This window comes from Neopsephotus bourkii, unplaced genomic scaffold (genome assembly GCF_033783945.1).
Source record: "Neopsephotus bourkii isolate Nb327-2 ecotype Australia unplaced genomic scaffold, CSIRO-AGI_Nbou_v1 NB_1037, whole genome shotgun sequence".
Lineage (NCBI taxonomy): Eukaryota > Metazoa > Chordata > Aves > Psittaciformes > Psittacidae > Neopsephotus > Neopsephotus bourkii.
In genome coordinates, this window is record NW_026901526.1 from 2,493,780 (window position 1) to 2,509,843 (window position 16,064).

A 16,064-nucleotide genomic window follows, 5' to 3' on the forward strand; every position below is an offset into this window, starting at 1 on the left:
TCCCTTCTCAAAAATGAGGTCTTCTTTGTTCTACTGGTGCATTGAATCTTCCTTTCACATTTTGTTAGCACAATAACCTGGGTCAAATTCCTCATATAAACCTCTTCACTGTTGCTACATCCTGTCTCTCAGCAGTACTTCTCTGACGAGCCTCAGCTCTCTGTTGCCCCAAGATTCGTTGCTGAAACTATTGGGTATCTCTTTGTCCTGATCATAAAATTTTTTGAGTTCTCTCATGAAAAAGTAGTCAGGAGTTTTTATTCTCTGAGGAAGGTTACTTTTGACTGAAATATTCACAATGACAGAAAAGCAACACTACCAGTTGATAAATAGGTCTACTTCTTGAATTAGTACCATGTAGGTGGCTACTGTGCTGGCAGCAATCTCTGAGCTACACTATGGCACAGCATGGTCTTTTCTCTGAGGTATTTACAAAAAGGGCTTCTTCAGTGTGGCTCACACAAACACTTTCATTACGTCAAAAAACTATTAGTCAATGTCAGGAGCCTATAAAGCTATAATTCCTGGAAGCGCTTGTTTTTTTGTGGGGAGCACAGAAAGGTGAGATTCAGAGCTCTACTCTTTTTCTTTTCTAAAGATAGGAAAAAAAAAATCATCCACATCTTAGTATATAACACCTTGGTGAGTTTTTTCATGGGGAAGCTAACGTACCCCTAACTCCCGCAGTGTGAATAAGTTATTATGGTAAATTAGGAAGAAAAGATACATTTCCTCATCAGAAGAGCTCTTCGCTATCAGATTATATTTAGACAGGTGTATGTCATCTTTGTGTATGTGCATAAGGAGAGCCATTTAAGCAGAAATCTTGTGGAAAAGTAGATATAATGGTGCGATAGAATAAAAGCCCTGTAGGGATCTCATTTATCTGTCGATGGTATATTGCATTTTATTTGTGAAAGTGGATGCTGAGTATAAAGCAGAGGTCTTTAGCAGGAGAGAGGGTGAGGCTGTTGTGAATCCTATTCTGCTTCATATATATGTATACATAAAATGATAATAAAAATATACAGTCACATATTGACCTCCTTGGCTCCAGGGGCTGTGATAACCCTTCAGTGCTGGGATTTAATGGCAGTGTTTTAATGGTGTCTTTATACTTGTGGTATTTCATATACCTCTAAAACTTACAGTCCTGCTCCCTGATCCATCACTGCTAAGAAGATTGATTTGCTGTACTTGGTGGCAGCATGCCTGCCGCTCGCTTTATTCCGCCCTCTCTTTTTCTTTATTTCCCCTTCTCAGTTTATGCAAAACCAGTCCCAACCTTACATTTTTGCCAGTGTGGATCTAGAGTCACAGAAAATCTGCTGCTAGAATCTGCTGAGCTAGAAAGAAACACAGGGCTCCTTTCATTCCTAAAACACCATGCCTCTTTCCACATTATTTGAGGCTGGTGGGGACTGGCTTAGAACTGGCATTTTTCCTACCCTAGAGACCTGTGGATCCACAGCAGAATTTTTCCATTACTTTCCATTACTTTCCATTACATTCCCAATATTGCCTTTATGCCAGTAGGTCTGGTATGGCACAGGTGGCATGGAGGGAGCTGCAGCCACCTTTCCTCTGTAGCCATAGCCCTCTGGGAGCTGCGTTGGCCAGCTGATTACCTGCACCATAGCCAGATCCTGCTCCTAGGTGCCCTAGTGCTTCTTCCTTAGTGTCAGTCTCTAGTGAGAGCTTGAAGGTTGACTTTAGCACCATGGGTGTAGTTGAGGTTAAAGAATTAGGAGACAGACCCACTTACAAGGATCACTAGGCTGTGGCTTTAACAAAAACTCACTTGTAAATATATATCTCTGTATAGCTGTACATAAAAGATATCCTGGAAAATGTTGGATTGAATGAGTCTAATTTACAAGCCCTTTCTCTTCCAGTCCATTATTCACTTCAGTAGCATCAGCTGGATAAATCAATAAGCTCTTTCATCAGACTGCCCTGCTCCAGCAAAGAGCAGCAGTCTGCACCACTATCGATTTCTGTGGGGATAAAAACTGTGGATCTTTCTCCATCCCTTGTAATTACAGTATTTTACACCCAAAGCTGTAGTTTGTGCTTACCACTAACTGGCATTTCTCGTGCAACTCTGCTGTCGCATTTATTCAGACTAATGATCTTCCTAGTGCACACATACACTCCCTTATCCAGTAGTTAGTATTTTTCTGTTAACATTAAAGGATGAGCAGTCATTAAACTAGAGAGCCTGCAGAGAGACAGCAGGCTGAATTGAGGAGGAAAAGCAGCTGTAGTGAAGAGTCAGGACTCTCGTTGCTATTTTAAGTTTCCAAATACACAATGTTGCCCAGCAGGTCCCATTATAACAGTTTCATAATTCCCATAATAGCATTAATATGAACTTCTGGAACAAACATGTAAGTTTAAGAAGAATTGGCTGGTTACCACCCACGCTTGTTGCATTATTGCCTCCATAGTTGCATTATTTACCATTTGAAGTATGAGTACTGAGCGGTAAATACTTCAGAGCAAGGAACAACACTTTTAAAGTCAGGCACTGCATCTCACAGGGGATTACTATAAATTGAAACACTGCAATTAACCCCCCACTCATCCTGCCTAATGACTTTGGTGGGTGTTCTGTGTGGGGACCAAAAAAGCAAAGCACTCCACTGCTGGCTCAAACTTCAGCACAAGTAGTTCCCTTAACTAGATCAGAAATATGTTCAAAGCAACACACAAAGGGAAGTGTGTTTGGTTTTTTTTTTGCTGGGACCAGTCTGGAATGACTGTGAGATCGTGTGTGTGGTACCAAACACATGCTAAACTCTCTGGTGGGTCAAATTCTGGTTTGCATTGTATGTAAAATGGTGCTGGTAATGCAGAAGAGGTCAACAATCTGTGAAGAGAGTTAGCTATGTTGCATAGTTAAACTGAAGGCTTATTACATGAGTTGTGATGTGCTCAGAGCATGTCACCTGTGTCCTTTCAGTTGAGGATCTGCAGTGACAGTGTTCAGGTTGGTACTGTCCCTGTCCTGAATAAATAAGTACCTAAAGTGTGTAGGCATGAGGCTGGTGCCTGTGCATGCTGGTAAAGCTGTTGGTCTTTTCTGAAATGCTGTCAGGGTCAGCACTAACACAGTCAGAAGGAGACAACTAGTGCCCCTTCTTCAGCTCAATCTTGGCTTTAGTAAATCATTGTGATAGAAGTGATAAATGCTCCATCCCTGGCAGTGTTAAAGGCCAGGTTGAATGGAGTCTTGGGTGACATGGTCTAGTATGAGGTATCCCTGCCCAAGGCAGCAGGGCTGGAACTAGATGATTTTAAGGTCCTTTCCAACCCTAACTGTTCTACGATTCTATAATCGTGGCTTTTCATAAAAGGCTGTCTAAGTTGTGTTTTCAATTTTTTCCGAAACAAAGGGTTAGCTTACAATGGTAAGGTAGTACTGAAGTGCGTGTTGCCACTTGAGGACTGTGGATTATATAGTTACATAAAGGGTACTGTTGCTCTGTGTAGTAAAACCTGTTTACTTTATACAGTCTCACAATATGGAATAGAAAGCCAATAGGTCCAAAATCAGATTTCCACTTGTGAATCATTGCCAAGTGTCATCACATCCAGCGTGGACTTTTCCTTTGTTGCTTTAGATTTAAATAAATGTGTGAAAAAACTGAGACATGCTACTATCACTTAAAGGTTCAAAACATCTTTGCCCATTGGTAGAGACAGCACTCTGGGCTCACTCTGGGGTCACTTTGGTTCTCTCCCTGCACACAGCTTAACTCCTTGAACATTCAAATAGAAGATACACCACTTGAGGAAAAGGCACCTATACTATAGTGAAGTTGTTATTATCAGACTAGTAATTCCATTCCTTATTAAAAAAAAAAAAAAGACTGTCTTCTAATCAAGAGTGAGTTGATGTGAAATGATGACAGCAAATTGTTTTCTGAGCACTTTGAAATCCTCATCTGAAAGGCAGTATGATGTTCATAAGTTTCCCATTTACAATGATAGTGCCTAAGCAAGTTAAAAATATTCTGTTTCTCCTGTTTGTGCATGAAATGGTTAACTGCTGCTCTTTTCCAGTCTCATGCCTGTTTATACACAGGTCTTGAGTAGAAAGTAAGCTTAACCTGATACTAGCATCTCTCTTCCGTCCCAAAACATACATATTCCGCACATGCCCTACTTGTTTAATGTGACGTGCCAGAACCTGTGATGGTATAAGCATTAGTTTCCCTTTTTGGCTTGTTTTGAAAGCAGGTATTTAGGAAAGAATTGCAGGGCAGAGCAGTTTGATGAGGACCCCTGTTCCTCCAGAGCAGATTAGTGTGCAAAGAGCAGGGGAATGTTTCCAGACTCCAGGAGGTAAGCAAAGCTCTCTCAGGGGAGACTGCAACAGAAGCCTGTGTGTGCAAAGGAATTAAATACAACCTTCTATTAAGAGCATGTGGGTCAATCGAGAACTTCTAATACATTCAGTCTGTTGGCACGATGATAATGCCACCTATCCTGTTTCACTGAGTCATTGCAGGGGTGGCTTCTTCACTTGAAGAAGGTACCTCATTTGTTCCTAGAGGAAGTTTGCTGTAATTCAGTTACTTCATATGAGAGATGTATTACTCTGTTTTCAACCCAGCTACTAGGTAATGGTGTAGCAGCTAGGGGAGTTTGTGCACACATCTCAGAGTAATAACTCATCTTTATTTTTATCGTAGTGACATGAGAAATCTCCAGCTTAGAAGTGTCCACGCTGTGTTGGGGCCTCTGCAACTGAGAGCACTTGTCTAGAAAACCTACCACTAGAAGCAGATAAAACCATTCAGAGAACATAGCAGTACAGATTCACAGGAAGAACCCAGGACACTGAAGTTGCTGTGTTTTGCCCAAGTCAGTTCAGACAGAGACACCTCCACATTAATTCTAATGAAAGACAAGTACTTCAAGATCTCTAGGCTGTTTTCAAAAATTACAGAATATCATAGCCTGCAGAGAGGATAAAAACCCCAACCTTGTCCATGTATAATTTCCATTCCTCTTAACTCCCTTGTGTTTTTCTTTTATTCTTTCCTTATTCCTCTGCACATTAAAAACCCCGAAGAGTTACTTGGGTAGATGAAAGGAAAATCGAAATCTTATAATAAAGTCTAACTGATATGTTAACTTCATTGTAGGAAAAAAAAAAATTCAAACCAAAAACCCCAAACAATATACAGTGAAAATAATGAGCGTTTATTTTTTCCTTATGATGTACAAAGGTGGTTATATTTCGTGATTTTTGCTTTCCTGTCAGGTTGTCAGACAGTGCAGGTTACATGAGCAGCCCAAGGCTCATCAGGCAGTCAAGTGACAGGTTCAAGAGCAAAACTCAACACTCTCTATTTCTAAATCTGTGTTCTATACAAAGGACTAACAAAAACATTGCCAGCACCCTTAAATAAAAAAATCATGTTAAGGAGGGAAGTTTCTATAGTCTGAGCAAAGAACATTGAGCTCCTCAGGTTATTCTGGAGTCCCTGGGACTTTTGAGGTTATCAGCCGGGGAATTCAAGTTACCTTATCCGTGAGCTTACAGACATACCCAAGATTTTGTTACCTGTCATTGAACATCCATATAGAGAACTTATGCTTTCCATAAGCCTTTTTTTCCAGCATTCCTAACAGTTCCAATCCCTTCTCCTAGCTCCTCTTGCAGCTTGTCCCTTTGTTTATCTAGCTGTTTGCGCCATGTGTTCACTCTTCGGTGCTGCCGCAGACCTCTCTATGGCCTGTTTGCTCTTATCCCGCTATAACTGCAAAACAGGACAAACCCCAGGAAGACTACCTAACGTTCAGTCATTGCAAACATGGAATTTGCAAATATACAATCTAGCAAATTGCAATGCTAGATATGTGTTTGCTTTTGCTGTCAAACGTGCGTAACAAACCCAGTGTTAAACTTCTGTGCTTTCAAGATACTAAAGACTGATGTAAGATTTAGCCAAAAGGTCAAAGTCCCTACCTGTAAAAGATAGCATAATGGCAAAATTGCCTATTCTAATCCACATCAAATTTTAGCAACAAGTTATCCTACTCTTCCGTCTTCCCCTACCCCTATATAGATGACGTGCATGTTTAAACTCAAACAAGACCTTTCTCACAATGTTAACAAAATGTCAGGTATGTAATTTGAGATGAAAACATAGTTGCAATCTTAATTATAGAATATCATAAGCTCAAGTTCAAGAGCAGAACAGGAGAGACTCCCCATTTAACCTACCCTGTTATGAAAGATCTGAGATAATACCCAAGTAAATAATCAGTCACAAAACCTCAAGCTCTTTGTTTATTAGCCCACCCTGAGCATGCCAATAATTAGTCCTTTAGAAGGAAAATAAATTACTGTGCATCATCTCTGGAATGCCTTGTATCATATCTGCCCTTCAGCATCATTACTGCAGACATGAAGGTCTTTCATTATAATGGCTAATAGATGTGCACATTCTCTCTGAGATTTTTTTGCAGCTCCAGGGAATCTGTTTGTTGCTCTTTTTAAAACTTTTAACCACACAAATACAGTATAAAGTGTCACATCTTCATGTTTAGGTGCTAGAGTTCCTGGGAGGAACTCTAGCAGAGGAAAGAAGCAATTAACAGCAGTTATGATTCAACGGTTATTGTTAATATTTCTCCTGGGGTAAGTCTGCATTAGCAATATGTTAAGTGAACACGAAGCCTTAGCACTAAGCTGTCAGAATATGGGGCTTACTCTAAGGTTGCTCTTTTACTGTTAACTCTGCCCCCTTGTAGGAAAGGAAAGTACTGGAAGGTTGTGCAGTCATAGTCTCTGGACAGTGGAACCTGAACAGAGCTATTTAAAAGTCCTGCATGTCAAATTAAGTCTCCTGAATTTCTGCTCCTATCCTGAGAATATGTGACTGCTTGTCCATCATAGGGACTAGATTGGAATCTACAGCATTGCAATGAATCTGAATTAACATTTGGAAACCCCTTGAAAGTGTTTTTTGAAAGGGTCTTTTGAAATCGTTGAGCCCGCGCACACTGTATTGATCATCTAGGGTTTCCGTTAAGATAATGAAGAAACTCAGCAAGCTGTTGATAGCTGTAGGATTGCTGAGAAGTAATAGTGAACTGGGTAAGGCAGAGGAGGCAGAAGATGGAAGCAGAACTGGTAATGCAAGATCCCTGCTACAGCACAGCACTTCAAACACTATAGGGGCATGTGCCTTTTTTCTTCTTTGTCTCCAAAATGTCTCTTTGTAATGGAATTCAGAATTTAGAATTACTGGGTATCTCTTCCCAGGGGTGAAGAGTTTTGCAGATCTGAAATAAGGCTGACTTTGATTTGAGAATGGCATTTTACAGGAAAAAGAAGGAAAGCTGAATTTCAAGAGCCTGGAGTTTGGAAACAGCAATATACCTCATTTATTTTCCCATTGAGATCTGGTGAACTAAAAAATCAACGAAACCAGACCAAATAAATAAAAATCATTAAGGTTTTTAATCCAATTTTAATCAAACATTTTTAAAACAAGTTATGAGACTGAGGACAAGTATAGGAAATTTCAGCAAAACCTAAAGATTTTAAATAAAATTCTGAGCCACTGGAGCTGGGGAAAAGAGGAAGATAATAAATGCCGAAAGAAGACCTTATAGCATTTAAGAACTGCTTCCTTCAGATTTTAGGCATCTGCATGTGAGGATTAGTCTGTGTTCATCTCTCCATCCTAGTTTTGTGGTTCACAGCCTTTTGCCACCAAGAGCTTATTCCTGCTTCAGTGTCAATACAACAATGGATAAAGCCAGCAAAGCAGAGAAAGGCGGTTGAATACAGTTTAAGGGCATTGACTTTGGAGCCAAAAGGGGGAAAAGTGCTCTTACAATATATTATGCTTAACCTGTTGAGTTCATTGAAGCAGGATGTTACTGAGACATGGCATGTGGCTAGGCTTTCAACAGGGCCACATAATTACATGACCTTAGCTCCTTTTGGAACTGCTACTTAGAGGGTAAAGAACATTTATAGATTAGAAGCAAGTGGTGCCAGATTAAAATGTGATGCATTAAAGAAACAAGCAGTTATGGCATGCTTTATGCAATCTTCACTTTATTAAATGAAAGTGTATGTCTCCAACTCTCACTGACCTTGAAATAGTCTCAAAACATGTATCATTAGCTGTGACCTCAGCAGCTAATGGTATAAAGCAATTTCTTTGCAGGATAATTGTAAATATTTTTGTAAATACCACCCAAACCGTATGAACCCTTTAAGTGCTTAGAAAGATCACCTTCAGCAACTCTACCGTTTTACCGAGTTACTGGCTGGGAAGAGGGAAAGAAGCTTGGGAAAATACAAATGGAAAACTGGGAATTCTTCTTTCTCTCTTATGTGATTTCTTTTTTTTTCTTTTTTTTTTTTCCAAGCATTTTTCAAATATTGAAAATATTTTGCAAATATTTTCATAATCTGATCAGTTCACCCTAAAATTGATATCCATTAATACAAATTCATTATAATAAGACAGGTAGCAAAATCCCCAAAAGGGGAGCCAGTTACAAAGTGCCTTCTGCATGAAGCTGTGACCTAATGTTTTGAATCACAGGGATAAATGTCTTTAAAATATGCCAGTTAGCAGGCCAAGGTAGTATTCCCATGGCTTTCTAGGTAAAATCAGGCACAGGATTTCAGGATGCTCATAGTCATGATACTGAGTTTCCAGTCTGAACATTGTGTATGTGTATATGTGCTCACGGATATTCTCAGGGGTAAATTCTCCGCCAGAGGAATAGAAGAGCTTAGAGAAGTTGTTTTGATGATTTTGGTGGCGGTCTCAATTTCAGTCCCAAGAGGGTCGGTGCCATAATCTCTGCATAATTACCTTTCATAGGTCTAAGATTCTCTATTCCCAAATGTTTCATTTTCCCCAAATTGACAGAAGGTTCATCTACTTCTCCCAAGGAAAATTGCAGCAGATGAATTTGTGCTGTAAAAAGGGTCAGCCTGCCTATTTGTCAGAGCTAACTTCCTAAGGCAAATCATCTCACACAGGCAGATACGCTGAAGGCCGTTCAGCCACACAGACCCGCCATTGTGTCTCCTGTGGCCTCTGGCACAAATGTGTTTCCAGAAGGTCAGAGCAAGACATAAGGGACCAGAATGCTCAGGCTGGACTCCCAATGTTTGGGAACATCTGCCTTCACAAACTGCACCAAACTAATTAAATGAGCTTCAAAATCTATTTAGTTAAATGGTCACAATTCCCGAAATCACTGTAAGTGTGACTGATGCTGGAATTGAGTTAAACTAAATTGATAAAAAGGCTGCTGAAGTCTTTTCTATATACCAGTGTTGGACTGGTTTATCTTTCCAGTACAGTCTGACATATTCACCTTTCTTCACATTCCCCTGTGGTTTAAATCATTATAAAGGTGCTTAAATTGCTCTTCACATCCTTTAAAGAAAGAGAATAGGCAATGCCTGCATAATGCACCTTTATAACGATACATTCTGCATTTGTACAAAAGATTTGTGCTAGTGTGATAATGTTAGTTAAAAAAGCCCACCGTTAACACTTAATAGAAGCACTTCCGCAGGGACAAAAAAATGTATTTACAAGCCTAAATTGGAATATAAAGTAGAATGCATGGAGAAACATCAACTTAATTAAATCCTTTTTAATGAATGCATTTAGTGTGCAATTACAGTGATACAATTCCTGTAGGTTAACCCAAGCCTCCCATTGATTCTCTACATATCACGTAGGGTGAGGTACCAGTAAAATGAGGGAAACAAATACCCACTGTTGGTAGGCCTCTGAGAGCCTCAAACAGGAGGGACTCTGCAAGTGGGAAGTATGATTATTACTATTTTACTCATCCAGCAGTAAGTTTCACAACAAAACATCAAAAGTCCCTTTGAAAATGTACATTTCTCAACAAGTTGCAGGAGGAAGCTTAAATTACTTTTCTCAAAGTAAGTAGCTCACTGTGAAACCAGCTGCTCCGAGTGGGAGTCAGCAGCCTCAGCAGCCTTCCTAGAATAAAACCCACCAGCACCTTTCTAAATTCACCCTCGTTAAAATTTTGATGATCCTGTTAGAAGTCCCTCAGGTACTTGCCAAGCAGTGCTGTTCATACAAGAAGGGAGAAAAAAAAAATAAACCCACAAGGAAAAGTCTCTTTTCACTGCAGTTACACTGAACAGAAGAGGGAAATCTTTCTTCATTATTTCAGTTATTAATCCCAGCAGGTTTTGCATCATTGCAGGGACTTTTTACAAGGGCATGTAGTGATAGGACAAGAAGGAATAATTTTCGACTGAAAGAGGGTAGATTTAGATTAGCTATTAAAAGTCCTTTACCTTGAGGTGTGTGAGACACTGGAACAAGTTATCCAGAACTGTGGCTGTCCTGCCCCTTGTAGTTGAAAGGGGCTTTGGGCAACCTGATCTAGCGGAAGGTGTCCCTGCCCATGGCAGGGGGTTGGAACTAGGTGATCTTTCAGGTCCCTTCCAACCCAAACCATTTTATGCTTCTACGATTAATGCTACCTCCTGCCCAGCCGCTACCATCACCTGTAACTCTTGTCCCTCAGCAAAGAATTGACACACCCGTTACTCTAACACAAGCCATCTCACTCAGCAGCCCTTAACCCTTCCACCTTGGCCACACCTTCCTTCTATGTAAAATCATGTTTTTCAGGCTGTAAATGTGACCTTGCAGACACTTGTGAAAGCCAAGCAATGTTTGCACAGAAAAAGTTGGCTGGAATTGAGTGCTTGGTTCAGTTTGCAGCACACAGAGGAAAATAAAACCAGGCACACTTCACTAAACATTTGGGTTTGCAAGGCTAATGGAAGTAGTGAGCAGTATCCTTGCCTCTTCCTCTCATTTTAACAGATGTGCCTTTGAATACGTATACAAAACGTTTCTGTTGAAGAAATTGGTGACACTCTTAGGTAGCTGCAAGGATGCTCTCCAAAGCAGTAAGAGAATCTATGCAAACCTGTGAGACACAAGTAAATATTTGCAACAAACAGGGTCTATGAAGAGGTTGCAATGAGGTAAATTTCTAGTAGAATATTTGAGGATCACACGTGTTTACTTTGCTGAAAAGATTTGAATTTGGAATAGCGTTTTCCTGGGAGGAAAGAATGCTTTCAGTAACATCACAGCTAATCCAGGCAGTGCCAGCCTTTGTGCCTGTTGAGCGACAATTGCTAGGTCACTTCAGATGTGACAGGAATAACACACAACTTTGAATGTAAAACTTGTCAGCTGCAATGCAACATAAGCAGAGAGGAGTAGCCTTCCTAGCTCTGCATGGGTGAGGTCAAGCTCCATGGATGATGCAGAGCCAGGGGATGCATACTGGCTGATGTGAGGTCCCCTGAGATCATGCTGGGACACATGAAGCGCAGGGAGCTGTCCTCAGCTTTTCCAGTGGATTTAAGTATGAAGCAAAAAGGCATTTGGAGATGCAGCCTGCCTAAATTCTACCTTGTCCTTGTGCCTCGTGTTTCCTGCTGCCTGCGTCTTGGTCTCCAGAGGCATCTTGCCTAAGGAAATATTGGGCATAAGGCTATAGCTGGAATTTAGGTTGACTAAATATGGGCCTTAACATCCATCTGGGAAGCAAGTGGGGAGTAACTAGGGTACTGTAAATTCATGCCCAGACTTGATGAGCACTCACTTGAGCCCTCAGAAGTTGCTCGCCTGACTTTTTATGTCACATACCAGGAGTACACTAGTAGAAGTAGGAATCAGTGATTAAGAAAGATTGAGTATGCATGCTGAGAGTACACATAGGTGAACTTGCCTCAAAGAACCAAATAAATGAATGTAAGAATATAATATTTCTAAAAGCAATTGTAAGGCTGGAATCATTGCTGTGAAATAAAAGTTTTAAATAGATATTGCAGGCAATATAGTCTGTCCCATGATACCTCAGAAAAAACATCATCATCAAAAAGTAGCTCTTCTTGCTCTGGTATTTCAGTTAAAGTAGCATTTACACAAGAGTTAATATCTAGAAATTTCAGCAGAGGGGTATCTGTACCTGCGATTGGGATAGACTATGTCTTCATTAGCAAGTAGTGCTGCCAAGCAGGAAGAGATATGTAAAGCACAACAGATGCTGAGCACCCAAGCTCAGCATTTATGGGAGCTGGGGATTATTACTCTGGCCTGCCTGTAATGTGGTCCTGTGCATTATGTGCACACCAGGAGTGCATTTTCCAGTTTTGTTTCACCTGCAGGGAGCCCCTGGCTGTGCAGGCTCCTCACAGTGTGATCCAAGGGGAGGGGGTGAAGTTCCCTTCAAAAGCACTGAAGGGAAGGTGATGGAGGAGAAGGACCTTCTGTTTTACACCGCCTCTAATCCCGTCCCTGACAACAGTTCCTCTGCTTACTTTGGATTTGTCATTTACCTTTCCAGCAGGATGGGACTGGGGTCATTTTACTAATTTCCTGTATGAATGGAAAGCAGCTGGGAGATGTTTAGTGAGTTCACACTAAGCAGCTCCAATGTGCCATGTGCTAGGAGCTGCAGAAAGAAAAGACGAAAGAAACGATCTTTCTTATTTGTCCTTTCCAAAATGCAGCTGTAAATTGCATTATGATTTTGTCAATGTATGGTGCTTGCAAAGATTTCAAATAAATAATGCCATAACCCCAGAGGCTTTATTGATTTTGTAATAATTTTGAAGAGAAGCCACTCAGTTTCCTGTTTGCTGATAAATTCTTCACTCCTTGAGGAATTCCTATTGAACACGTATTAAAGAAAGGATAAAATAATTCCAAAGAAATACAGAGAGAGCGCTTTGCATATGGATTCTGCTCAGCGAATGGGTGTTTAACCTCTGACCAGTGACGACAGGTCTCCTTTAGCTCTATTAGATCAACAAGAAGCTACTGTAATTTAATAAGAAAACTGTTTAGAGCCTTACTGAACATTTCCTCGGAATTAAAGCATATGGCAGGGATAGGGAGAAAAGACTTTCCATATGCTAATGACCCTTGATGTCTGAAATAAATTAGATCCATTAGAGTTTATGCTCAATAAAAGAAAGACTTTAAGCACTCCAAAGTTAGTGACTCGAGACCGATTTTGGCTTAGAAATTCAATCTGCCTGCTTATTAATTCTTAGTAAGGCTCTGGAGCAGACAGGGGATGCAAAATCATAATTCTGTGCTATATCAGAATTTTAAAGTCCCATCAGTTTCTTTTCCTTTTTTTTTTTTTTAATTAAACCATTTTTCATGCTTCCCTTTTTTGTTCTCATTAATTTGATTTTGTTCCCATTTTTGTTTAATTTCTTTCTTTTTAAGGTTTCATTTATCCTATTTCAACTGAACAGAGAACCCAGAATGAATATGGATTTTCTTGTAAGTTTAATATTTGATTTTACATTCCTGAATGCTAATTTGATGCTGTTCGTTGGGTCAAGCTTCACTGTTATGCCAGCTCTGTATGTCTAGGCAAAGGAGGAACCTGTTCATCAGAGTAAGTGGCATGCTGCTTGCTTGACAGCAGTCGCAGTGTTTCGCTGTCAGCGGGCTGACACAGGATGGTAACAGCCCTCATGTGCAGGGAAAATGGGTGAAGATGCTGCCTCAGAGACAGAAACTGAAGAGAATGAACCCTCTTCTCATTAAAATTTCCTTAGCAAATGGAGGAAGTGTGGTGGAGGGGTAACTTTTATTTGAGCTGGAATTCAGAGATCTACTTCCTGAACTGCTGGGGAAAAAAAGTGTGATGTTTTGAGGCTGGTACATGGAAGGTTTGATAGCTAGGAGCTTAAGGAGATTGATCAGTCCCTTTCAACATCTGCCAGCTCTCACCTCTGCAGCTGGAGGGTGTCTTGGCTTAAATGGCTAAAAGGCAGGGAGCAAAAAAAGAGAATAAAAATGATTTCACATGTTTCAAACTAAGAAAAATGGGATACTGAAAAAGTCTGATTTTTTTTTTTTCACATTCTTTTTTCATTACGCTATTTTTAAAACTGGGATTCTTCACTGTATAGAAACAAGAAATTTTGATCACATATTCATATATTTTGGAAAAAAAATGACTGGTGGATAATGATGCTAGAGATTAGCCTGGAATTAGTGCTGAAGATATGGTATAAGCAGCTAGTAGAAATATCATAGCCATTTTCTTACAAGACAGCCGTAATAAATCTTGGTTCCTTTTGGTAAATTGCCACATCATTTCTTGTACTTGCTTCAGCTTTTATCCAAATATGTATGCCTTAATGCCAGTGATGAGAATTCAGTGCTTGATCCTCTGCTCTAACAGATTATTTTTTTTAATGGAAATGGTTGTAAGGGGAAAATGGCTTGACACGTTATAGTTATAGAAAAGCAAACCCACAAATACATCCTGATATTCCAGGCATTCAATAGAAAATAGATTTCGGGTTTTTTTTTTTTACTTTTTTTTAATTAGACTTCTGAAGTTTAAAAACCCACAATATGGCCTTTGTGATTAGATGAGCCACTAAATACCAATATTATGACACCACATCACTAAGATATACTATTTTATTTCATAGGGTGGATTTACTTCATGAGACTAAGTCTATAAAATGTTATACTTAGTATTCTACAGCCTGGATACTAGATAGACAAACAAGTAGATAGGGAATGAGTTAGAACACAAGTTAGAAAGAAATCAAAGATCATTTTCCATCAAAAGGGCATAGACCTGTTATATAGCTTTGGAAATGGATTTTAAATTAACCTATAAAAAAGGTAGTAAATATGTGCAGGAAATGAGAATAGTAAGAATCTGTTTTCTTGAAAGTGCCTGTGAAGAACACTTTTCTTCAAGGTTCCTGGCCTCTCTCTCTCTAGCTGCTCCTGACTCAGATGATGTTGCTCTCTACGTTGGGATCGTCATAGCTGTGATCGTGTGCCTGGCTATTTCTGTGGTCGTGGCCCTGTTTGTCTATCGCAAGAACCACCGTGACTTTGAGTCAGATATCATTGACTCCTCAGCGCTAAATGGGGGATTTCAGCCTGTTAATATCAAGGCTGCAAGGCAAGGTTAGTTGTCATTTCACTCTACTCCATGTTGACCAATTCAGGGAGATTCTATAAGGTTATGTTCTCTTGGGCTGCATGAATGTTACTGGCTGGATACTTGTTGGCACTTGTTAAAAGGGAGAAAGATCATACTTTTGTATGATCATACATTTGTTTCTGATAGTCAAATGCTCAAAACCCACATTGGGATTTTTCAGATGTGCTCAAGAGCATAAAGCAGAGGAATTTAGCTTCTGAAGAGAGCATGAATGCAAGAGCGAAACACAGAGACATTTATGGAAATACAGGTCCAGCTGAAATTTAAATCAAAGTCTAACAGAAACAATGGAGGCAGGATTAATCACAAGAGTGATATTATGGTACAGTAATTCTACTGCATCTTCCTCCATTTTATTTCACTAATAGCCATTTTTCCAGTACCCTGTCTCCACAGGCGTAAACAGTAGTCTAAGAAATACTGTACTTTCAATAGACAATGTAGAAGAAATTGCAGTCGAACATAATTTAATAGTGAGCTTTTTTATCACTGGTGCATAACAGCTTGATTGTTTCTACACTTCATTGGCCAGGGGAAGAAAAAAACAAAACCTCTAAAGGTAGTACTGGCTTTTTGAAGACACATATTTTGGCTGAAGGGTTCCTCTTTTATCCCAGTACATGTGCCAGAAGAATAAATCTAAGTAAGAGTTAATATTACAAGAGGGCTTTCGTGTAGATTAGCAGAAGTGTGATTTTCTTTAGTGGAGGTACTTTTAAAACAAATCTCCAAAAAGTGTGATGCAGGTACTAATGCCCCACTGCAGGGAGTTGTGGGCACAATGACTTAATAGATTTGTTCTGTCTTTTATTTTAGGAATGCTGCTGTTAGGCCAATTAGATAAATTGGTTAATGATTGTCACTTAGCATTTAGGGAGGGGATATTAGGTAATTAAATGATATCTACTGAGTAAGGAAAATATCTTGCCCAGAAGCTAAGCATGTCATACTTGAAATCTGAGTGAAGCCTGGCAAAATAATCCCAGTGAAAAATCTTG

At 39.8% G+C, this 16,064-nt stretch overlaps 1 protein-coding gene across 3 annotated transcripts in view; it reads left to right on the forward strand.

Moving 5' to 3' along the window:
- Positions 1-16,064, forward strand: part of UNC5C (unc-5 netrin receptor C) — a 251,183-nt gene that overhangs the window by 210,937 nt on the left and 24,182 nt on the right. For 2 of the 3 annotated variants that reach the window (XM_061360947.1, XM_061360949.1), the window contains exons 8-9: positions 13,311-13,367; positions 14,838-15,029. In XM_061360947.1, the coding sequence (XP_061216931.1) occupies positions 13,311-13,367; positions 14,838-15,029 (249 nt within the window). The remainder of the gene's footprint in view (positions 1-13,310; positions 13,368-14,837; positions 15,030-16,064) is intronic. The other variant, XM_061360948.1, reaches the window with a different exon arrangement.